The 24,849-nt window shown below is 48.0% G+C and overlaps 2 protein-coding genes across 6 annotated transcripts in view; one reads left to right on the forward strand and one right to left on the reverse strand.

Annotated features, from left to right (window-relative positions):
- LRRC8A (leucine rich repeat containing 8 VRAC subunit A) overlaps positions 1–4,922 on the reverse strand; it is a 46,778-nt gene extending 41,856 nt beyond the window's left edge. Inside the window, exon 1 of one of the 3 annotated variants that reach the window (XM_084820671.1) lies at positions 4,666–4,922. The gene's annotated coding sequence lies outside the window, so the exon portion shown is untranslated. The remainder of the gene's footprint in view (positions 1–4,665) is intronic. The other 2 variants (XM_084820673.1, XM_084820674.1) reach the window with 2 other exon arrangements.
- An 82-nt stretch (positions 4,923–5,004) lies between these two features.
- KYAT1 (kynurenine aminotransferase 1) overlaps positions 5,005–24,849 on the forward strand; it is a 28,964-nt gene continuing 9,119 nt past the window's right edge. For 2 of the 3 annotated variants that reach the window (XM_084820924.1, XM_084820926.1), the window contains exons 1-5: positions 11,206–11,266; positions 16,214–16,313; positions 20,615–20,673; positions 23,102–23,252; positions 23,657–23,806. In XM_084820924.1, the coding sequence (XP_084677050.1) occupies positions 16,218–16,313; positions 20,615–20,673; positions 23,102–23,252; positions 23,657–23,806 (456 nt within the window). In that variant the 5' untranslated portion in view covers positions 11,206–11,266; positions 16,214–16,217. Of the gene's footprint in view, positions 5,135–11,205; positions 11,267–16,213; positions 16,314–20,614; positions 20,674–23,101; positions 23,253–23,656; positions 23,807–24,849 lie in introns of those variants that run through there. The other variant, XM_084820925.1, reaches the window with a different exon arrangement.

Below are 24,849 nucleotides of genomic sequence, written 5' to 3' on the forward strand. Positions count from 1 at the left end.
ACTGCTAGTAACTATGCCACAGGAGAGGCGTTTCAACCTTTGAGAAGGGGGGGGGGGAGGACTGCACAAAAGCCAGAAACCACTCAACCATCAGTGGTTGGGAGAAAGGGGGTGTGGCCAGGGAAAGGGGGCAGGGCCATCTGGAGGAGCACAGAGAGTTGGATTAGGCCCCCAGGTTGGAGTTTCTGCACCCCTGGCCTAAACGCTCCAGCTGTGGCCATGTCTCAAGCCATGTCCCTCCCGTACAAGTCCTCTGTAAAGGCCTCTGGGAGGGGCCATAGCTCAGTGTGGCGGAACGCATGCTTTGCATGCAGAAGGTCCCGGGTTCAATCCCCGGCCTCTCCAGGTAGGTCAAGGAAAGAATCCTGCCTGAAACCCTTGAGAGCCGCTGCCAGGCAGTGTCGACAATACTGGGCTAGATGGACCAAGGGTCTGACTTCCGATGTTCCTAAGTTAAGGAAGCTTCCAATGTTCCTAAGTTCCTAAGTCAACAGAGCAAAACCAGTCCCGTGATGGTACATCGCACGTTTCTGGGAGCCAGATTTGAAAGCCAGGGGTTACCACTTCGGGATGGACCAAGCTACAAACCGAATACTCTGCGGAAAATGTTCGGTCATCAAAGACAGCTGACACTATTGATAGTATATCACTTGTGTGTTTTAACCACTCTAAAAAAATAAGCAAAAAGATGCTAACAACCAGCTTTGTTTACAAGACCTATATTTCAAATTCCACAAAGACAGAAGAATGTAAGAGCTGCCCTCCTGGACCAGCATGAAACTCTGCCTCGCCCAACTTTCCCAACCTGGAAGTGATGGGAGTTGCAGTCCAACATGCCTGGAGAGCATGAGGTTGGGGGAAAGCTCGACTCGTCCAACATCCGTTCTCCCCTACAGTGGCTGGTTGGATGCTTCTGGGAAGCCAACAAGCAAGGCCATAAAGACAACAGCTTTCCCCTGCCATTCTTTCCCTCCAGCAACCTGTATTCAGAGCTATACTGCCTCTGAACATGGAGGGACAATTAAGCACTCCTAGAATCACAGCCACTGATCAGCCTGTCCTCCGTGATTCATCTTAACTGTCACTCTATAAAGCCACCAATGCCCACAGGCCCCACCACACAAAGTCCACCATTTCATTTTGCAATTTACGAAGAAGTACGCCTTGGGTTGGCTTGCAAGGGACTGCTTGTCAATTTCATCGGGCGACTCAAAAGAGTCCTACTAGCACAGTCTTCCCCAACCTGGTGTCCACCAGAGAGGTTGGACTACAAGTCCCATAATCCCCAGCCACCTATTATGGGAATTGTAGTCCAACACCTCTGGAGGGTGCCAGGCTGGGGAAGGCTATTCTAGAAAAAACTAACAGGTTCTCCCTAACCACACTCTCTGCATCACACATAATCCTGTAAGACAGGAGTGGGCCACTCCTGGCCCTCCAGATGTTTTGGCCTACAACTCCCATCAAGCCTAGCCAGCAGAGTCAATGGTGAGGGATGATTGGAGTTGCAGGAACAAAACACCTGGATGGCCATGAGTTGCCCACCCCTGCTCTAAGACAATGAAGATGCATCTTCCTCCTGAATTATTGTGACCATGGGACCTTTCCAGGAATATTTCATTCCTCTTTCCAGCTTGCTAGAAAACCAGAACACCAGACCCTTTCAGATGCCACCAAACACAACTCCAAAATTAAAGGGGCTGTCGTTACCCCCCACCCCAAGGAATCCATTCCCGTCTTCCACGAGGACCCAATACTGAAGCAAGACCTCGGTGCTGGGCCCATGGATTTCACCCATCCCTGCCTTAAGGACTTTTTGGCCAGCTTCCTGGAATCATGCGCTCCCTTTCCTGCCCCCACGCTCTCCGAGAAGAGCGCAACCCCAGATGAACCACTTCTCCGAAAGTGGAATCATGCCATATCCCTCAAAAAAGAGAAGATGTTTCTGCCAGACAGACACAGAGAGAGTTGTTACAGCAACCACTACCCTCGGGGACAACAGTAAAGCAAACGCATGAAGCATTTGGAGACAGCGCATAGTGCCGGTAATGCTTTGAAGTAAAAACAGCAGAGGAGGAGAAGCTCAGCCCCAAAAACCCAATGAGTCAGGACCGTCCTTCTCTCCAAAGACTCACCGGCTTCCACACAATCCTCTTCTGCCGCAATCTCTACACCTCCCCACACCCAACCCTTTTCCGCCTCCACCCCTCCCTTTCCCCAGTCTCTTCCTTCCACCTCTTTTCCTGCTCGAGCCCCCTGGAGCCTGCCCCCCTCCCAGCAGTCTACCTCTGCCACCCCCTTTCCTTCCAGTATTTCTTCCCCTGCCCTCCACCAGACTCCCTTTTATGCCACCCACCCCTCTCCAACCCTCAGACGACAGGGACTAGTAACATGGTAACAGCACCCACACAGCTTCTCTGGCCCTCTCTCGACTTGCTCAGGGCTTGACTCACCCGCGTTTCCGGCCAACCAGGCATCAGTCGTCTTCCAGATGCCTTGTCAAATTCAACGCCCCCCCCCCCACTCCTCCGGTCTCCGTTCACACGCTGTCTGCCACCCATTCGTTGCCAGCACATGAGGCACAGGGTCTCTTTCTCTCTCCCCACTTGCCCCCAACTGCCTGGCCCCCAAGCCTGACCAGCCCCGGCCCTTTTCCCTCTGCATCCTTCGACCTCGCATGCCACCCCCTTGCCAGCCCCATAAGTTCAAAAACAGAATATGGAGAAATGCCATATGCCATCTCCCTACTTTCACTGACAACATAAGAGACTTCCTCCTTTTCTTCCCACCCCCATCTCCCAGCTTCCTTGTCACCTCATTCCCCCTCCACCCCCTTCTCATGCCCAGCCCCACAAGTGCCAAAGATGGGAAGGAGCCATGGAATTCCACCCCCTCCCACTTTGGGAATTCCATTTTTACCTATTCTGCTTTCCCATATGCCTTTTCCCATGGGCCCTTTCCCAGTTTCCCCAACCCCACTGCCTCACTGTTCCTTCCTCATGCGAAAAGAAAAGCTCCCTCTTAGACAGCTTGCACTTACCCTCACTTGCCAGTACTGAGCCCTCACTTGCCACCGACACCCCAGGATTTCCAAAGCTAGTGTACACCAGGTCACTGGGGATTCCCCTTTTCCCAACTCCCTCGCTGGCCAGCCCCAAGCCCTACACCATCCCTTGCTTGCCTTCACTGCACACAAGCCCTGTGCTGCCAGAACCCCACCCCATCCCCAGGGCTAAAGCACTGTGGAAATCCCCGCTTCACCACTCTCTCCCCACTCCTCCCAATTCCCAAGTTGTCTCTCTCCATCCTCTCCTCTTCCTTACCCTCACAAACCACACACAGATAATGGCCATTCCACACCTCCATCTTTAGCTCCCACAGGGCTGCCCCTTCCCCCATTTTCAAACTCACCCTCAGGCTCCCAAACCCGCCCCTCCACCCCAAAAAACTACTTTCATACACATGACTTTTAATGCTGCCCCTAAAAGGAATCGTCCTTCCCCGTGCCCCCCAACAAAACTCCCGACCTCAACTTTCCATCCCTCCCCTGCTTGTTCGCCACCCCAAGACCCCCGCCCCTTCTTGTTTACCAGACTCCCTCTCCCCAAAGCTCACAAGCAGGAAGTGGGAATGTGCCACTCCATTCTGCCAGCCCCCCTCATTCAATGGCATCGGGGTTGGACTCGAGGGTCTTGCAGGCCCCTTCCAACCCTACTATTCTATGAAATAAGTGAGGTGACTAGTCTGCTATGTTCCTGAGCCCCCCTCCCCGTCTCTCTCTGAGAAGCTCCTTCCCCGATATTCAAAAGCAGCAGGGGAGGATAATTTCCACTCTGCCCCCCTCCGCATCTTCACTGACATCAAATAAACGAGGTCACTAGTCCTCTAGGTTCCTGAGCCCGCCTGCCTTCTGCTTCTCTTCTCTCTCTCCCCCTTCCACAAGCCCCCTCCTTAACATTCAAAAGCAGTGTGTGTGGTGGGGGGGATCCTCTCCATTCCCCCCCCCCTTTCTTCAGAGACATCAAGCAAACGAGGGTCCAGTCCTCCGGGCTCCTGAGCCCCCCTTCTCTCTTCCAGAAGCCCCCACCCCGATATTCAAAAGCAGCGGGAAGGAGGGAATTCTCTTCATTCCGCCTGCCCCACCATTCCTCCCCTGCACGGACATCAGATAAACGAGGTCGCTGTTGCATTTATTGAACCAGGTTTGCGCACTGCTCCAGCTCCACACCTAAAACAGACAGCTTTAGGGCGCCATCCTATCTGTGCACGTTCGGGCGGAAAGAAGTCCTACAACCCCCAGCTATGCTGGCTGGGGAGTGCTGGAAGTTGCGGGGCTTTCTTCTGTCTAAGCACGCGCAGGATTGCACCCTCAGCTGCTACCTAAAAGTTGCTAGTCCTCTACGTTCCTGAACTCCCCCGCTCTCCCCCCCGCCCCTGCCTGGGCATTCAAAAGCCGCGGGCGTGCGGGGAGCCCTCTCCATTCTCCCCCCACTTGGCTCACAGGCGTCAGGCAGACGGGGTTACTAGTCCCTCGGGGTCCTGAGGCCACCCCACACCGCCTGCCCCGAGCCTCTGCTTCCCGCAGCCCGAGAGCCCCTTGCACGCCCCCGCTCCGTGGGCGGGCGACCCCGCCAGCCGCAAAGCCCCGGGCCCCGCCACACCCACCTGGCAGCGCCGCCGCGGCTCCGGTCCCTCCGGGGCTCCTTTTGTTTGCCCCTCACTCCCTCACTGCACCACTCCGGGCTGCGGCTGCTGCTCCACCCCGGAACTGACCTCACCCAGCCGCCGCCGCCGCCGGCAGGAGCATCCCCCGAGCCGCCGCCATCGCCCGGCCGCCCGCCCGCCCGCGCCTCGCCTCGCCTCGCTCGCCTCGCCCCGCGGCCACCAGACGGCGCCATCTTGGCCCCGGCCGTTATCGCCGCGGGGGCGGGGCCCGCCCGCCGCCATGTTTGGGAAGGGCGGGGCGCCCGGAGGGGAGGCGAGGGAGGCCCTTTTGGGGAAGGGCAAGGCGGCTTGACGGGGGCGGAGCCGGCGAGCGGCCATCTTTCTTGTGGCGGGGGGGAGGCGCGGGGCGCCACGTTTGTAAAGGGCGCCCGCGCTCGCCGTCGGAAAGGCGCTCCAGATACGCGCGTGTGTGAGTGAGGCGGAAAGAATAACAGCAGAGGATGCAAAAATATATTTAAGCTAAACATTGCATATGTTTATGTGCATGTATGTTTATATATATATATATATACACACACGCACACATATGTATATATATATGTGTGCGTGTGTATATAGAGACTAAAGACAGTAATTTCAAAACATATTTAGAGCTAAACATTTTGGCTTCTGCTCTCATCGGTAGCTGTGATGTAGATGTGTATTATTTGCCTGTGTGTGTGTGTGTATATATATGCATACATATGTCTGTGTTTAATGTATATGTGTGTGTGTGTATATATATATATATATATAATATGTGTGTGTATAATTCTATGTATGTATTCGTGCGTGTACGTGTGCATGTGTATAATTCTGTGTATGTATTTGTGCATGGACGTGTGCATGTGTATAATTCTGTGTATGTATTTGTGCGTGGACGTGTGCATGTGTATAATTCTGTGTATGTATTTGTGCGTGGACGTGTGCATGTGTATAATTCTGTGTATGTATTTGTGCGTGGACGTGTGCATGTGTATAATTCTGTGTATGTATTTGTGCGTGTACGTGTGTATGTGTATCTATTTGTTTCATGTATATACTATATATATATATATATATATGGTGTGTGTGCACGTATATATGTGTGTGAGATTACCAGCCACACACAAGCAGACCTTTTCCTTTGCCACCCCTCAGTTGTGGAATGACCTGTTGGTTGAAATGCACCTGCTGACCTCTGAAGGTTTTCAAGCGGGAATTAAAGTCTCTGTTGTTCCAGCAGGCCTTCCCTTTTGCTAACTGTTATATACTATTTTTACACTGTGTTTTTATTGTTGAATTTTTTGTTAAATTGTTTTTAACTTTGTACTCTGCCTAGACTATTTGTATATAGGCAGGTTATAAACTGAATGGTACATGTGCATTGTTGTTGTTCTTGTTCCGTCGTTCAGTCATCTCCGACTCTTTGTGACCCCATGGACCACAGCACACCAGACCTTCCTGTCCTGCGCTCTCTCCCAGAGCATGCTCAAGTCCATATTCATTGCATCGGTGATGCTATCTAGCCACTTATTCTCTGCCGTCCCCTTCTCCTTTTGCCTTCAGTTTTTCCCAGCATCAGGGTCATAGAATCATAGAATAGTAGGGTTGGAAGGGGCCTACAAGGCCATCAAGTCCAACCCCCTGCTCAATGCAGGAATCCAAGTCAGAGCATCCCTGACAAATGGCTGTCCAGCCTCGTCTTGAACGCCTCCAGTGTGGGAGAGCCCACCACGTCCCTAGGGAATTGGTTCCATTGTCGTATTGCTCTAACAGTCAGGAAGTTTTTCCTGATGTTCAGCCGGAATCTGGCTTCCTGTAACTTGAGCCCATTATTCCGTGTCCTGCACTCTGGGATGATCAAGAAGAGATCCTGGCCTTCCTCACTGTGACAACCTTTCAAGTACTTGAAGAGCGCTATCATATCTCCCCTCAGTCTTCTCTTCTCAAGGCTAAACATGCCCAGTTCTTTCAGTCTCTCTTCATAGGGCTTTGTTTCCAGTCCTCTGATCATCTTTGTTGCCCTCCTCTGAACCCTCTCCAGTTTGTCTGCATCCTTCTTAAAGTATGGTGCCCAGAACTGGACACAGTACTCCAGATGAGGCCTAACCAGTGCTGAGTAGAGGGGAACTAGTACTTCCCGGGATTTGGAAGCCATGCTTCTATTAATGCAGCCCAAAATAGCATTTGCCTTTTTTGCATCCACATCACATTGTTGGCTCATATTCAGCTTGTGATCGACAACAATTCCAAGATCTTTCTCGCTTGTAGTGTTATTGAGCCACGTACCCCCCATCTTGTAACTGCGCATTTCGTTTCTTTTTCCTAGGTGCAGAACTTGGCATTTATCCCTATTAAATGTCATTCTCTTGTTTTCTGCCCAGCGCTCCAGTCTATCCAGATCACTTTGAATTTTGTTTCTGTCTTCCAAAGTATTAGCTGTCCCGCCCAATTTTGTGTCATCTGCAAATCTGATCATCATTCCCTGCACCTCCTCCTCCAAGTCATTAATAAAATGTTGAAGAGCACTGGGCCCAGGACTGAGCCCTGCGGTACCCCACTCATTACCTCTCCCCAGTTGGAGAAGGTCCCATTGATAAGCACTCTTTGAGTCCGATTCTGTAGCCAACTGTGGATCCACCGAATCGTTGTTTCATCTAGCCCACTTTGAGCTAGTTTGCTCATCAGGATATCCTGGGGCACTTTGTCGAAAGCTTTGCTGAAGTCGAGGTATATGATGTCTACAGCATTTCCACGGTCTACAAGGGAGGTGACTTGATCAAAAAATGAGATCAGATTTGTCTGGCAGGACTTGTTTTTGACAAATCCATGTTGGCTTCGAGTAATCACGGCATTGTTGTCAAGGTGCTTCCAGATGGATTGCTTTATCATCTGCTCCAGAATTTTCCCAGGGATTGATGTCAGACTGACTCGTCTGTAGTTCCCAGGTTCCTCCTTTTTACCCTTTTTGAAGACAGGGACAACATTAGCCCTCCTCCAGTCATCTGGCACTTCCCCCGTCCTCCATGATTTCTCAAAGAGAATAGACAGCGGTTCTGAGAGTTCTTCTGCCAGTTCCTTTATTACTCTAGGATGCAGTTCATCTGGCCCTGGAGATTTGAACTCATTCAAAGTAATTAGGTGTTCTTTGACCATATGCCTATCGATCTCAAGCTGCAATCCTGCCCCTTCAGCTTGTACTTCACCTTTGCCAGGGGGGTGATAGACCCTCTTTTGGGAGAAGACTGAGCCAAAGTAGGAATTGAGCACCTCTGCCTTTTCTTTGTCATCTGATATCGTTTTGCCATCCTGGGTCTTTTCCAGGGAGTTTTCACATTTGGTGGCCAAAATATTTGAGCTTCAGCTTCAGGATCTGTCCTTCCAAGGAGCACTCAGGGTTGATTTCCTTTAGGATGGACTGATTTGACCTCCTCGCAGTCCAGGGGACTCGTAAGAGTCTTCTCCAGCACCACAGTTCGAAGGCATTGATTCTTCGGCGCTCAGCCTTCCTTATAGTCCAGCTCTCACAGCCATACGTTGCTACTGGGAAAACCATAGCTTTGATTAGACGGACCTTTGTCGGCAAGGTGATGTCTCTGCTTCTTACTATGCTGTCTAGGTTGGCCATAGCTTTCCTCCCAAGGAGCAAGCGTCTTTTAATTTCATGGCTACCGTCACCGTCTGTGGTGATCATGGAGTCCAAGAAAATAAAATCTGTCACTGCTTCCATTTCTTCCCCTTCCGTATGCCAGGAAGTGATGGGGCCAGATGCCACGATCTTCGTTTTTTTAATGTTGAGTTTCAAACCAGCTTTTGCACTCTCCACTTTCACCCTCAACAAGAGGCTCTTTAGATCCTCTTCGCTTTCTGCCATTAGGGTGGTATCATCTGCGTATCTGAGGTTGTTGATAATGTGCATATATATATATATATATATATATATAATATTTGTGTGTGTGTGTGTGTATATAGTATGTGCAACGTATGTGTGAATGGATAAGTGTGTGTTTATATCTCTGTGTCTGTGTGAGAGAGTTTTTTTTCTGACTTAAATACAGGTAAAACAGGTAAAGTACTGGTTTTATTAGCTCATCCTACTCACAACCCATTCTTAACCCCAAAATCTTCCGGGAACATCCAGTTCTGATGCATTTGGAAAAGAACCAAAGTGGCATCCTGTATGGACTACATGCCATTACATCCGTATGAAATCCCATGGGCTCAGAGAATGTGCATTGGTAGTTTGAAGGATTTTTGTGATCTAGCGCATTTTTTATTGCATTGTCCATTATATACACTCAGAGAGTATCACTTTACCACAAGGCTGCAGAAACTTTTTCAAGCTGAAGGCCAAATTCCATTTTGGACAAGCTCTCGGGGGCCGCATTCCAGTGGTAGGAGGAACCAAAGGAAAAATGGGCAGGGCAAAAAACACCAGCATAAGATTGTGGCTTAAAGCTGTTCCTGCCAGTATTGAAGCCTTAGGAGAAGCAGTTCAACCTTTTAGAATGGGAAAAAACTGCACAAAAGCCGGGAAACCACCAAATGATGGGGGGGGGGGAGCCAGAGAAAGGGGGCGTGGCCTTCTGGGGGAACCGCAGAGGCCCAGAGCTTTTGCACTCCTGCTTTACGGCTTAAGGGCACCCGTGACCTTGGGTTTGAAGCTGGGTCTCTCCCCTCCTAGTCTGGCACTCTCTAACCTATCTACATCACACCAGCCCTATTATATGTACCCTGCTTATATGTGCATTATGTGATATTCCCCCAATGATTATTGTTAAAAAAGAAAACCTTTTGAGTGACACAATAAATACATTGACTTGAGAGTATAGTGCTTCCCACAACCCCATTCTGGACAGCAAATATGTTTCTTTTAAAACCAAAAGCCAGCCCAGAAAGTCTCCGTTCCAGAATGTGCCTCCACAAATAGAAAAATACATTTCTAACAACCCCAAAACATTACCGTGACTTTGGTTTGCCAATGTCAAGGCATTTTGGTCAGACAAATGCTTGTGTTATTGTGCCCTAAAAACCAACCTGCTTTCAGGCCTCGGATTGTATCAGATTCCAATGTTGATTTTGCGTGTGGCATCAATAAAAAGTGGGTTTCTTGGTACACCGGATGATTCACTCAGCATCATTTTTATTGGGCTGGACCTTCTCAGAATGTTGACCTGCATGGTAAAATCCTAAAATATTAATAAAGGAGAATTGAAAGGCATTCATTACATTTTCATTAGAGCAGAAGAGAGGTTGCTTGGAGTGTTTAAGTGTTTTGCTTTTTGCAGAAATGCAGTGCCTGCTCCAGGTTTTGAAGGACTCTTGGGGGAGACACCCCCCTGCCCCCCCCCTCAGTGAGTCCACCTTCTCACTTCCATGGTCACCAGCTGCTCTCGCTCCTCCTCCTCTTCCTCACCATGGCTCCCACTTGCTTGCTTGGCAGGAAGAGCCAGGGAGCCAGGAGGCCACAGCATCTCCCACTCCTCCTCCTCACCCCCTCCGTTGGCTGGGCCAGAGCGAGAGGCAGGGGAACAAGCGGGTTGCAAAGGGGAAGAGAAAGAGCTACTCCAAGGGGGCTCTTGTCAGTGGGCCCCTGCTGGGGTGTGGGCCCTTGGCAGGTGCCCAACCATGCCAAGTCTTGATGCCAGCCCTGCAAAAATGCATATTTCCCTAATAAAATCTACCTAAACCATGGTTTTCAGGATTTTCACCAATATTGCAATCCTAAATACATTAACTCAGAAGTAAATTCCTTTTTTCTTTTTTTTTTATGGAACTATGGTGTTCTTTGAGTTGTGGAGCAAGACGGTATGCTCCAGCTGTCCCATTCTTAATCAGAGTTAGCCCTTTTTCCCTGGCAAATCCCTCGCCCCGGTTGTTGTTTTGCTTTTGAGGACGCAGAGACTGAAGGGGAACTGGAACAGAGGCGGTGGTAGGAATGAGAAATAAAATTGGAAGTGATTTCCTTTGTTGGGAACAGAAGGGGTTTTTTCCCCCTTTGGGGAAGGGAAACCAAGGGGGGAAATAATTTAGACATAATTGGAGGGGAATTATTTTTGTTGGGGGGGAAGCGGATTTGTGGGGGGAGAATTGGGGGTGCTGGGAGTTGTCCAAAAGATCTGGAGGGCACCATTTGGGGAAGGCTAATGTAGACAAAAGAAACATTGGAATTCAGATAGCAAATGGGCAATAAACAAACATACTTCAAACGAGGGGAAAATTAATTTTGGGTCTGCTGCTCTTGTGCCTGGCTTGCTTTGCAGGCAAATGGATTTTTTTTCCCCCCAAAGCGTGGCAAGAAATATGATCAGCAGCTGCAAATCGGACACCTGTTTCAGGCACAGCGCATGGGTCTGATCAACAGCTGTCAACCTTAAAGAGGGGGTGGCACAAGATTTTTCCCCTCCCTCCCCTTCATTTAAAACCCTGCCCATGCGGCCTGTGAGTGGCTGGCAGCCTTGTCATGTCTCCACCCAGGAAATCACCTAGGCACATATCAGCTGCTCTGAAAAAGTCCTAGGAGGTTAAAAAGGAGGAAAACGTGGCAGGTTCTCTGCTGTAATGGACAGAGCTGTGCAGAGTAAGTGAAACCACTGTTCTTTTTCTGAAACCTGCTTGCTGTTATTGGCTTATGTCTGTTGCTGCTTTCAGCTGGGCGTGTGCTGTTTGTTTATGTGCTTGCACGTTACATGTTTTATATTATGTGCAATATTGTATTTTTAGGGGTTTGAACTTTGTAAACTGCCCAGAGAGCTTTGGCTGTTGGGTAGCATAGAAAGGTAATAAATAAGATGAAAATGAACCTCCTTTGGATTCTGACTTTTATATCGGAAAGTCAACTTGCTTCCTCTCAAGTGTCCTGACTTTATTAGGCTAACATTTTGTGGGTTTGTGGGGCAAAATCCTCTACTGGGTTTCCTCCCCTTGTGATCTTTTAAGCTTCCGGTAATCTGTAGAACACCGAACACTTACTAGGAGCCATATTTTTCTAAAGCCACAACCGCAATGAAATGCAATATGGTTCTGCAAGCTACTCTGCTCTTCCTAAGAAATGCAGGATTTCCAGGGACTGTGCTCTTATTTCGGTCATCCTAGCATGGGCCGTCTCTTGATCTGTAGAGCTCTGTCGTAAGAGGAGTGTCATCAGTGGTGGAACTCCCTGTTCTTCCAAAGACAGCGACCCATATTTATTTAATATATTTATATCCCATCTCTCTCCTCCTTGAGCGTGCATATGTTTTTCTCTCTCTTATCCTTCAGTAATGCTGTTATGCTGGGGTGCTCTTCCTTGGTGCTCTTCCTGCTTTTTACTCTAAGTTTTTTAAGGATTGCACTCCTTAAACTAGGCGGCAGGCCATGCCGCAAAGCCAAATGCCGCCCTCCAATGTCATCTTCGTTTTGGTTCAAGTGAGCCGTTTTGTGTTCTGGAGCTTGCTCCTCACCGCTGCCTTAGACTTTTGTTCTTGGGCAAGCGACTTTTCTTCTAGTCTCATTGCTTCGCCTCCTGCGGAAGGAGTGTTCGGTGACCAGCCAGGCCCACCAGGGCAGCCGTTTCATGAACGGGCAAGCCATCACACCCTGTGTGGCAGCCGTTTTGTGCAAGCGCCCATGGAACTTGCTTAAAATGCCAAATGCGCCCACTGTCCCAAAGTTGGGATTAGCTAGGCGGCTAAGTAGGGATTTGAGCCTGGATCCGCCCAGCTGCAGTGCAACATTAACAACTACCCCATGCTGCTGTTCATACAAACTCTTTTAGCTCTGTGTGATTTTCATTCTTAACAAGCCTTCCCCAAATCTGGCACCTTCCAGTCGTGTTTGACTACAACTCCTAGCATCCCCCACCGGCTGTAATTCTGATTGGTAGCACTAGGAGACCCCCCCCCCGCCCATCTGGGTGCACACCTGATCTCTGTTCATATCATGGCGATTGTAGCAACTGCATCCCTCGGCCCAGCTGGCTTACTTGGACCAAAACATTTGCACCGTTCGCTAGGTCTTCCTGGTTTTCCAGCAAGACCTTTGAACATGAACTTCAGTCACTAAGTGAGAAATATGTAACCAGCATAATGGAGGGTTTGTCGAGAGCAACAACAGCCTCTTCTTGGAGGTGACCTTATTTCTGAACTGCTGCCAGTTCCCACGAACTAACTCACCCTTCCCGGGCAATGCTGTGCAGATCTACTTGGAAGTATTCCCTAACCAGTTGAATGGGATTTACTCACACATGTGTATAGGGTATGGATCGGTGAAGTCAAAGTTTGTCAGGCCGCCACCTAACTTCCCTCCAGATGTGTTGGGACTGCAACTCCCATGATTCCCAGCCTGGGGATGATGGGAGTTGCCATTCCAACACATCTGGAGGATACCAGGCTGGGGGGGACAGTCTATAACAGATGTTGCAGCTTTGTTGGCAAAGTAAGAAGGGCTGACTTGGTATTGATGTATGTTTTGCTCCCAAACCTACTCATGCACTATGATCGTCAGCAGAGTGCTTTCTCCTCAGAGGAGGGCAACAGTGGAGAGGGTCTTCTCGGGGAGCCATCTCCCTACTGAGGTCCACCAGGCACTAACTTTTTTATTATTGCACTTATATCTCTCACCCTTTTTTCTTTTTGCAAGGATCCCAAGGCGGCTTACCTGATCCTCCTCCTGTCTGTTTGATCCTCACAACAACCCTGTGAGGTAGGTGAGGCTGAGAGTTGGGGACTGGCTCAAAGTCACCCAGTGAGCTTCATAGCTGAGCAGAGACTAGAACCCAGGTCTCCCAACTCCCAGTCCAGCACTCTAACCACTACACCACACTGGCTCTTAACGTTGTCATCTTCTCAGCACCAGGTTAAGACTTTCCTCTATTCTCAGGCATTTGACAGCGTACAATAGGGTTTTCAATGGGTCCTGGGATGTGTTTATTGTTGATGTCAACTGTTTATATTTTTTTGTATGCAAGTGGTTTTTACAGTATGTTTTACAACATTGTATTTCTAAGGTTTTAATCTGTGTAAACCGCCCAGAGAGCTTTGGCTGCTGGGCGGTAGAGAAATGGAATCCATGCAAATCAATCCAGGCCCACCATGGCAGCTGTCTTGTGAATAGGCAAGCCATCATGCCCTCTGTGGCAGCCATTTTGTGAGAGCAGCCATGGTACTCGCTTAAAATGTACCCACTGGCAGGCCCCAGGTTGGGCGAGACTGATGGAAGCAATGGCAGCTAACAGTCAACTGCTGACAGCTGAAGAAATAACCAATGCACCGAGTGCTATAAAATTTAGTTTTGTTCTTCAGTGTCTTAGGCGGCGTTCTCTGACCTGGTGCCAGTGGTGTGGTGATTGAAAGCGGGGCTCACCAGGATGAAGCCCTGACACTTTTTTAGTCTCAGGGTGGCCGATGTCATCTGCCCACCCCCTCGAAATTCCCTGTTTCCTCCACACTCAGCCGCCATCCTCACAGTAGCTGGGGGGAAATGGATTTTCGCAGCAACCGTCTGTTGTTCCTTTTTACGCAATGTATTTCGGAGTGGCTTGATATGAAGTGGCCAATTAGAGAGCCAGTGTGGTGTGGAGAGCCAGTGTGGTGTAGTGGCTAGAGTGTTGGACTGGGAGCCAGGAGATCCGGGTTCTAGTCCCCACTTGGCCATGGAAGCTCACTGGGTGACTTTGGGCCAGCCACACACTCTCAGCCCAACCTACCTCACAGGGTTGTTGTTGTGAGGATAAAATGGAGAGGAGGAGGATAATGTAAGCTGCCTTGGGTTCCTTGCAAGAGGAAAAAAGGCGGGATATAAATGCAATAAATAAATAAATAATCAAACCCATTCATTCTACCGAAGGCCTGCTCCTGGTGGAGATGGAAACTGCCAGAAGTGGCTTGTTGAGGTGAATCGATACCGCTGCCTGGATTGTTGGACGCTTCTTGGGAGCGTGGCTGTGGAGATTATCATGAGTGTCTGCGCTTCCAAACTGACTGCCACACTACTGCCTGGGGCTCTCCAAATGTCTTGGAGTGCAACACATCTGGGCTGCAATCCAACACGGGTGGAGAGCCCCAGGTTGAAGAGGGATGCCATAGTGGCTGCTGAAACAAAGGGGTGGAGTTGATCTTTAACCCGAGTTAGTAGGTTTCTGTATTTCTGTACGGCATGTGGGAAGAAGTCTGCCCGCTCTGCTTCACCAGGACCCAAAGCAGCCTTGATCTAGGCTTCCCAACAATGCAACTAATTTGTGCCACCTCATTAATCTTGGCTACACTTGGGCCAGTTACACTTTGCAAAAAAAGGGGGCGTGCATCGCCAAGAAAAGCGGGCAAAAGAGGAGCCCGGGTTGCACAACGGTGGCCTCTGCTCATTTATATGTGTGGCTGCAAATTGAGAAACAACTATAATGGCTGTTTTATCTGTTATGGCTGTTTTCTCGGTTCCTGGGCTGTTTCTTGTTTTGCGTTGTCTTTTATTCTTTTAAATATTTGTATTGTGTTTATATTTCTAACTGTGTTTCAAAACGGCATCTTTGTTTTTTAACTGGTTGTAATCCGCCCAGAGAACAGTAGTTATTGGGCAGAGTATAAATGGACTAAATAAATAAAACGTAATTTTAAAAAGAAATGCAAGACCTGTCACACCAGCAGGCGAGTTTGTGTACCTGCTCAGTCTGCCATCCTGGTGGTACCTGTTGAAGTTCATCTTCAAGGCCCTGCCTCTCTGTCCGTACTTCAAACCAGGAGTCTGCCTGGGGCACTGATGTACCCATGGAAAGCTCCCTACCTCTCTGGATTTATATTTTATTTCTTATGATTAATTCATTACTTTGAAAAACTGGGAGCGAAATGCTCCCCCCCCCCCGCCCCCCGTGTCAGCTTCGTTTGAATGCCAAAGAACGGTTTGGTGTTTTGGAGCTCAGACCCCTTGGATATCGGATCTTAGGCAAGTGACTTTCAGCCTCACCAGTTTGTCTTCTGGCAAACAAATGTTTTGTGACCAGCTGTGCCCAATGTGGCAGCCATTTTGTGACCTGCCAAACCCCACCCATCCACGGCAGCCGTTCTGCAAGAGTGCCCACGACACTCCCTCAAAATTCCGAATGTGCCCATTGGCCCAGAAAAGTTGAGGACCCCTGCACTGGTGGATCTCCACTGACCAGTTGAAGGCCAGTGGGCCATGAACTTCTCAGTGGCCTCTGATGGCTACTAATGTCTGTAATTTGGGTATAAGAGCATGGCCCTACCTTATAGGATGCTTGTAAGGGGGCTGCTATATAAATGCTCAATATTCTCCTCCTTTCCGTGGTATGGCTATAGTCTGTATGGTTTCCCCCAAAAGAGAGTGGAGGTTACCAATCTTATATTGCCTCTGAAAGAAATAGTTATGTTCTCTCACAGCTAACTGCCCGGAACCCTTTCAAGAGCTGGCATCCGCTTTACAGAACTCCACTTTACAGTTAAATGATTGAAATTACTGAAATTACTACTTGATTCCTCTCTCTTACTTTTTCTTTCTCCGTCTCCCCCGTTTTGCACATGTGTGTGCAAAAATACAGGTTTATGCCTCTGAGACTGCGAGCAGCTTCCGGACTGTCTTTGGTTCGTGACCTTCTGAGAAGGAATAGTCCCGCTGGGTTCTGCTGGTACCACCCCAAGGTATGAAGTCTCTGTAAACCCCTGGTCGGTGCACACATTTGGAATTTTTAGTGTTGTGGGGGGTTTTGCGAAATGGCTTGCCCATTCACAAAATGGCAGGCACGGCTGGTCACAAAACACCCATTTCCCAGAAGGTTAAAAGGAAAGGAACTCACCCGAAAACCTAAGTACAAGACAGAGGTGGATCTGAGCACCAAAATGCAAAACCCACTTTTTTGAATCTATGGTTTTCTGCAACAATACCCATTTTATAGAAAGCAGACTTAGGAGGCTCAGAGACAAGTAACTTGGCCAAGAATGCCATGTATTGCTCAGAGGGATTCTGGGAAATAAAGATAGCTCTGGAGGCTGGCGCTTTTCAAGAGAGGTGTCTGTGGGCACCACATTGAGTCCCTCAGGGTTAACCAATCTCTTCTGATTGGTAGTGCTAAGAGCCTTCTGTCTGGCTCCGCGTTGTCTCTCCCCCAACAACCCAGAGGTGCCCAGTTTGCACGCAACACTAACCAACCTGTGATGGAGCATCTCTGAGTTTTTTAGCTCCTCCGGGCGAGACTGTTCCAGCTCCCAAGTGGAATTCATTCATTTCATGTCTATACCACCCAATAGCCTCTGTGTGGTTCACAAAAATCAAAAACTCCAAATACAACATGATAGAAACATAATATAAAATCTTTAGCATACAAAAAGTTAAAACTGTTTAGAATTGCTAAAAAAAAACCCACACAATTTAAAATGCCAAGATCTGGTAAAACAAACTAAATGAAGAAAGCCCCATCCTATGCTGTCAAACGCCTGGGAGCGGAGGAAAGTCTTAACCTCGCATCGAAAGTACGACTTGCCAGCTATGGCTGAATGGCCAATGCCTGCAATTGCAGCGTTCGTTAGTATCTAAGTTTGGCCCAGGCACTTTTACGGCATCAGAGTCTCTGTCATTATTGGACGCACTTTTTGACGCTGGTCAGGCAAAGCGACCCATAATCCATGTCTATAAGTACTTGCTATTTGTGAATATATGATATCAATGGTTTTAAGCAGGAGTGGAATAGGGAATGGGATTGTCCAGTTTTGCCTAATCAATGGATTGCCACTTTGGTGTCTATATCTGTCACGTTTATGGATCTTAGACTGTATCTTATTCAGCAAAAAAATTCATTTCATGTCTATTGGACACCGCAGCATCTTTTTAAGAACGGATTGTCTAATTCGGCTAATTGCTGGCAGTGCAATGCAGCGAATGCTTCTTTTAAACACATGTTTTGGCAACAACCAGGAGTTGCTCCTTTTGGGGAGGAGGTTAATTGTTGTTCAGTCGTGTCCGACTCTTCGTGACCCCAAGGACCATAGCACGCCAGGCTTTCCTGTCCTGCGCTCTCTCCCAGAGTGTGCTCAAGTTCATATTCTGTGCTCAAGTTCATATTCATATAAGTTATATATATATATATAACTTATTTATATATATATATACATATATATATATATATATATATATATATATATATATATAAATGTTCATATGAGGAGGTTAATACAGAGATACATTTTGTACTGGAATGGTCTTTGATATTCGCTGATGTACACGCTCTTTCAAATTATTTGCCTGCTTCATAGAAATTAAAGCATGGTCAGCGTAAATGGATTCTCTGCACCCTCTTTAGAGCTAAAAGACTGATATTACAGCATTGGAAGGATAAACACTAATTTTCTACAGTGCACCTTGCAACACTTTCAGCATTTGAACAGGTGGCGTATAGACGCCATCTTCAAATGGATGCTTACTTGGATATCTGGGCCACTTTTGTTGAAGCCTATGTATAAGTGCTAGTAAGTTGTACTTTCGTATATATGAATTTTATGAGTATTGATTGCTATGGATATATACAAATTCATGTATGCATTCAAAAAAACCTCAGACTAAAAAGGAATTTTAAAAAAAGATGGCTAGGTGGACCTCACTGGGGAAAGAGTTCCGCAATTGAAGGGGCCACCAGTGAGAAGGCCCTTCGCCACTGTTGCCATCCTCCAAGCCTTCCTCTGAGGAAACGCTCAGATGCTGATTGTGGGGCTTATAGTGGGAGAGGCGCTTCACATGGTCCTGAGTTGTGTAAGATTGCATAGGTTTTGTTCACAACAACCCCAGGTTTAAAAACAAACAAAACCAAATTCCTGGCTAGTTGTGACATGCCAACCAGGCCAGAAGTCACAGCAACTGCAGCACATGACAGGCCTCGATTGCTTCATGCTGTAATTCCCTGGATTCTTGGGGCTTTGTAACTGTTTACCAGGTTTGTCCTTCACGGATCCTGGATAACTAATCCTTGAAGATATGTTGCATGAGGAGATGTCTAGAAGGTTCAGTTCCACACAGGCTTTTTCAGGAGGCAACACCTCAGGGAGAGACTCCAAGACAGACAAGGCTGCAAGGCATCCGGAGGGGTGAGGGCTACCTCTTTGTGGCTTGACCCTTTTCTATTCTGGTTAATTAAATCGGTCAGGACAGGACTAGCCACATGGCTAAGGGAAGCGATGAATGTCTCCTTGCAGGAGGGGCGTGTTCCGTCTTGCTGGAATAAGACTTTTATTAAAGAAATCTTCCCTTGAGCCAACAGAAATGGAAAGTTTATAGGCCACTCTCAAATATTCTGTTTTAAATCTGCTGTTGTATTTTAAATTTATACACTGCGGCTAGGTTTTATTTTGGTTTTACTTTTATATTACAGTATAAAAGTGAATTTTAAGTAATTTTTAACTTAAATTTTAAGTAATTTCCTTTTTTAAAGTATTTTTTTTAATTTTACATTGTGTTTTCTGCTGAACTTTGTGGCTTTAATTGTGAAAGGGCCAGAGAGCTTTGGCTATTGGGCGGTATAGAAATATAAGAAATTCATGAAATGAAATAAATAATCCATTCTTTGCCAAAGTGATCGAGAAGATGAGGGCTTTGCAGCTCCAGGCACATTTGGACTGAACTGATTATCTGGACCCGTTTCAGTTGGGCATTTGGGGATTCAGGAATGGGGTCAAGATGCACCTTCTTTTAATTTGGCTTTTTAAACTGTTGTTCTGGTGTGCAAAGTTGTCTTCACTGTTTTGCTGTGTTTTTATGTGATTTTTATTTTCTGAATGTCTTGTAAAGCATCTTGGCTGGTTTCAGAAAGACGGTATACTATGTTTCAGTTTTATTGTTTCAAAAACGTTGTATGCTGCCTTGATTTCTTTATTTCATTTCTGTACCGCCTAATAGCTGAAGCTCTCTGGACGGTTCACAGTGGCTTTCAGGCAAATAAGGTAGTATATAGAATAATGAAAAGTTGATAAATAGACAGCGCACAGTTAAACTATGGAATTCACTACCACAAGATGAGGTGATGGCCACTAGTTTGGATGGCTTTGAAAGGGGATTGGACAAATTCATGGAGGAGAAGCCTACCAAGGGTTATTAGAGGCGGTGTGCCTAGGTATGCAAGATGCTGGGGAACATGGGCGGGAGGGTGCTGTTGCACTCATGTCCTGCTTGTGGGTTTCCCATGGGCAGCTGGTTGGCCACTGTGTGAGCAGAACGCTGGACTAGATGGACCCTTGGTCTGATCCCGCGGGGCAATTCTTACAGTCTTATGAAAAATCACAATCAATCAATCAAATCCCAGATGTGCTCACTGACGCAAAAAGGCTGGGGATTCCCTGACCAAGGCTATAGATGTGCGTGTGGGTGGTGACTCCCTGATGAGCAGTTGTGCCAGGTTTGGCTTCTCTGCTCCCTTTACGAATGTACATGTTGAAGCAGAAGGAGTGCCATACGAGAGGGTTAACCCGCCTTAACTTGCTGGATCGCCCACATGTGGGAGAACCAGGCAACAAGCCAAGGTCACCAGCTGGGCCCTGTTAACATGTGCCTGGGGTGACATTAAAGGTTTTTGATTGAACTGGTAACACAACTGGGTGTAGGAGGCAGGGCGGGGGGGGGGGGCATGCATTGATTTCATTTACTGAAAGTACTTCTGTCCCGCCCCTGGAGCAGCTTGCATGCAGTCAGTCAAACAAGACAGTTGCTGGCTGCAGGCTTGCAATCTACAAAGACGTGACACACAAGGAAAAAGCGATGGGGAGGGAAGAGGAAAACGACTGAATAGTCTTTCAGCAGGAATGGCCCTCCTTCCCCTCCGCCTGCTGTCAGGTGTGCTCAAGTTTCTTGCAAATAAGAGTGGTCCCCGACGTGGGTGCTCAAGTATGATTATTATCGAGCCCTTGCAACTTTCAGTGACACTTTTGACATGCCTTCTTTCTCTCTGTGTCTCTCTCTCTAGGCGAAAATGTCCAAGACCGTTCAGGCCCGAAGGCTGGAAGGCCTGGACATGAATATCTGGTATGCTACCACCGTTTGCTCCTTGTGTGGCCTCAATTGTTGTGGGCGGCTCATGTGTCTCCCGTGTGAGACACACACACCATATTTGCCCAGGTCATGGAACCTGCCTTACACCAGGTCGGACTGTTTTCCACAGCTAGTCCGGTGTTGTCTGTGATATTTGGCAATCAAGGGTGTAGTGGAGGCAGGGCTCGCAGGGTCAAAGCCCCGGGACTTTTTTATTAGCAGGGACTCTGTCATCAACTGCCAGCCCCCTCAGACTTCCCTGACCCCTCTGAGCTTAGCTGCAATCCTCACAGCTGGGGGAGAAATGCATTTCCCCAGACACAATATCTTGTTCTGAATGTTCCCTGTTGTAAAGTATTTTGGGCTGGCTTGGTCTCGAATGGCAGAGACAGTGGCATAGTGGTTAGAGCATTGGGCTGGGGAGAGCTGAGTTCTAGTCCCCACTTGGCATCGAAGCTCACTGGGTAACTTTGGGGTCTAGTCGCTGCCTCTCAGCCTGACCTACCTCACAGGGTTGTTGTGAGGAAAGAACGGAGAGGGGGAGGTTCATGCACCCCGTCTTGGGCTCCCTGGAGGAAAGGCAGAATATAAACGCAACAAATAATCAGTAAATAAATACGGAGGCTACTAGCCCTAGGATATGGCACCAATGTGCCCGCTGGCACATTGAGTTCTAGTCCCCACTCAGTCATGAAGTTCACTGGGTGCCTTTGGGCCAGTTACTGCCTCCTGGCCTAAGCTACCTTGCAGGATTGTTGTGAGCATAAAATGGAGAGCAGAGGAGGACCATGTAAGTCCCTTTTGGGCTGCCTTTGAGGAAAAAATAATAATGATAAATGTTCAGTTAACTTTCCAAAAAAAGCCCTGCTCCTGGGGGATGAAAACTCCCAGGACCGGTTTGTTGTTCCGGTTCAAGCCATCTGCTGGCCTTTTTGGACTCTTCCTGGGGACGTGGCTGGGGGGACCAGCACCTGGGCTCTGTTGGCACTGATCTTCCCAGGTCTTGGGCAGACAGTGTTCACCAGGGGAGGCCGGTGGCTCTCTTGGCAGTGGGGCGGTGAATCTGCTCCGGGGTTCGGTCAGAACCAGTCAGAACTCTAACTTTGGCACCTTGGAGAGCTCCATTAGAATTCTGACAGGTTCTGACTGAAACCCAGAGCAGATTCACCACCCCACTGACATCGGAGCCGCTGGCCTCCCCTGGCATTAACATCTACTGCTCCCTGATCCTTTTGAGGCCAGAGATGTGGCAAAATGGGGCTGTCCGCATGCAAGTTGTGTGCTCCAGCCACTGAACTAGGCTCCCCTCCCTGGCAAGGGACAAAATCACCAGTTCCAGTTGGCTTGTGGGAAGCGGGCCGCTGTTTCCCTGTGCGCTTTGCATCGAGGCCAAACTCGGTTTTAACTTCTCTAAACCACCGAGAGAGCTTCTGCTCTGGGGTGGTATAGACATGTTGTTATTCTTATTATTAATAATAGTAATAATAATAATAGATGTGATTGTTTTGTTTAATTCCTTTTTTATTGTGGAATTACTAGATGTGATAGCGGCCATCACATGTGACTTAAAAAGATAAGCAGACGACTGTTTATTTTGTTTTATTTATTTTATTTTATTGCATTTATATCCCGCCTTTTTTCCTCCTTAAGGAACCCAAGGCGGCATACGTAATCCCCCTCCTCTCCATTTTTAGCCTCACAACCACAGCCCTGTGAGGTAAGTTGGGCTGAGAGTCTGCGACTGGCCCAAAGTCACCCAGTGAGCTTCCATGGCCGAGTGGGGGCTAGAACCGGGATTTCCCGACTCCCAGTCCAACACTCTAGCCACTGCACCACACTGTTTAAAAAGTAACAAAAGAAGCAAGCGGGTTCCATGGGTGATGGACGCTGACCCATTTGCCCCTATGACAGGATGCAGATGCTCGTCCCGGTCTGGTCCTCCAGGGGTCCCCAGAGAGCCACGCCCCCTTGCCCCAAGCACTGATTTGTTTGGTCACAGCCCTGTGGTGGGCAGGGCCAGTGCAAAATGGGGCGGGGCCAAGTACCTGCCTATTTTAGCGTAAAGCTTTTATGGTCAGGAACTGGGGCTTAGGAGAGGGATTCCTACCTTTTAGAACAGGAGTGGGGGGAAGCCACTGAAAAACTACAGCCTGCCAATGAAGGATTGGCAGTGAGAGGGAAGGGGTGTGGCCAAAGGAAGGGGGAGTGGCCATTTGAGGGAGCTGGGCCTGAGGTTCTTCACTGCTGGGCTGGAGTGCGAGGGGCCCGGCAGCAGTCTATGCCCAGATAGAAGCATGCCGAACTGGCCTGCCTCACAAGGCAGTTGTGGCATAGCGAATCATTGCAGCCCCTGTTTCTTGCTCATGTGACGTTGGAGGTTGCAACTCGGCATTTCTGCAGCGCTGTGTTCCTCTCTTCTTAGGGTGGAGTTTGCTTCATTGGCTGCGAAGTACAAGGCTGTGAACTTGGGCCAAGGGTTCCCGAATTTCCCCCCGCCGGATTTCATCAGGGAAGCTTTAGCAGAAGTTGTGGGTGAAAAGGATACCTCCATGCACCAGTATACCCAGGCTTTTGTGCGTGAGAACCTCCCCAGCCCTTCTCTCCCACCCCCTTGGCCAATATTTTTCAATAATTCCTGTTTTATTGTTATTCACATAATGCATAGTCATGTCCTAATACCTGATGCATAATCATCCCAAACACTGCTCACGGTGATCAAATTCTAACATTAAAGATTAAAATTAATCAAGACAAATTAAAAGTGGTCTTGAGCTTTTAAATGCAGACAATTTGTATATCAAACATGACATGAAATCATCCCCAATAAAGAAAATGGTTTTATTGGTTCCTGAGCGTTTTTGTTCTAAACCCTTCTCTTGCCAGTAGATGCAAGTACAGATATTTGAATAATAAAAGCCTACAGAGCGGAGTGCCTTTTGGTTAGCATTGCATGTTATCATTCTCGATCTTTCGCCAGGGGCACCCGCGTTTGGTGGCGATCCTGGCCCGGCTTTTTGGGAAGCTGTTTGGGCGAGACCTCGATCCTCTGACGAATGTCCTTGTGACTGTCGGCGCCTATGAGTCTCTCTTCTGCTGCTTCCAGGCTCTGGTGGATGATGGTGATGAGGTAAGGCGGGCACCTGTCCTCTTTGGAATGGCTTCATACCTCCAGGTTAGATTACTGCAATGCACTCTGTGCAGGGCTGCCTTTGAAGACTGTTCGGAAACTGCTGTTTGTGCAAAATGCAGCAGCCAGATTGATAATAGGGACCAGAAGTTCTGAGCCTATAAGTTTTGGCCCACTCTCACTGGCTGCCCGTACCTTTCCAAGCACAATTCAAGGTGTTGGTTTTAACTTATAAAGCCTTATACAGCTTGGGACCGCAGTACTTGATGGAGCGTTTCTCTCAGTATGAACCTACCCATACTCTAGTATGAACATCTGAGTACTTCCTCTGAGAGCTTCCTCCAAGGGAAGTTTGGAGGACAGCAGGAAGGGAGCAGGGCCTTTTCAGTGGTGGCCCCTTGACTGTGGAATTCTCTTCCCAGTGAGGCCCGCCTCACACCAACACTCATCTTTTCAGTGCCAGGTTAAGACTTCCCTCTACTCCCAGGCATTTGACAGCATACAATGGGATCTTTAAGGTATCCATTGAATTGTCTGGGTTGTCGCTGATGTCTTAGTTTTAAGGGGTGTGGCCTTTTTAGTGGATCATTGTTTTTAGCTGTTCTAAATTGTGCATGTTTCAATTTTGTTGTCAGATGCCTTCAATCTTTTTTGAGAAAAGTGTCTAATAAATCTAGATGATTTATGTTATACTATTAATAATACTATTAATAATAATAATAATACTATTAATAATTAATAATACTATTATTAATAGTATTATTAATAATATTCAATAGGGCACTGTTTCCCAAACTTCATGAGAACAAGGAGTGGGGGAGACACACCTCTTCCTTGCTGAGTTTTCCCCACCCTTTGCTTGCAGGCAGGCAGAATCCTTGTACACAGTCACTACTATTTTTATTATTGGACCCTCAATACGCACCGTGGTTTTCAAAGTACAAAAGTCTGGGTCACTTTGTTTATCTTTTGGACTGGCCCTATCAAGCAGCAGCATGAAGTCGTCTGTTTATTTATTGATCTATCTGCAGCATTTTAGCCCC

This window comes from Heloderma suspectum, chromosome 14 (assembly GCF_057233095.1).
Source record: "Heloderma suspectum isolate Gila_16-S chromosome 14, 16-S_ref, whole genome shotgun sequence".
NCBI classification, from domain to species: domain Eukaryota; kingdom Metazoa; phylum Chordata; class Lepidosauria; order Squamata; family Helodermatidae; genus Heloderma; species Heloderma suspectum.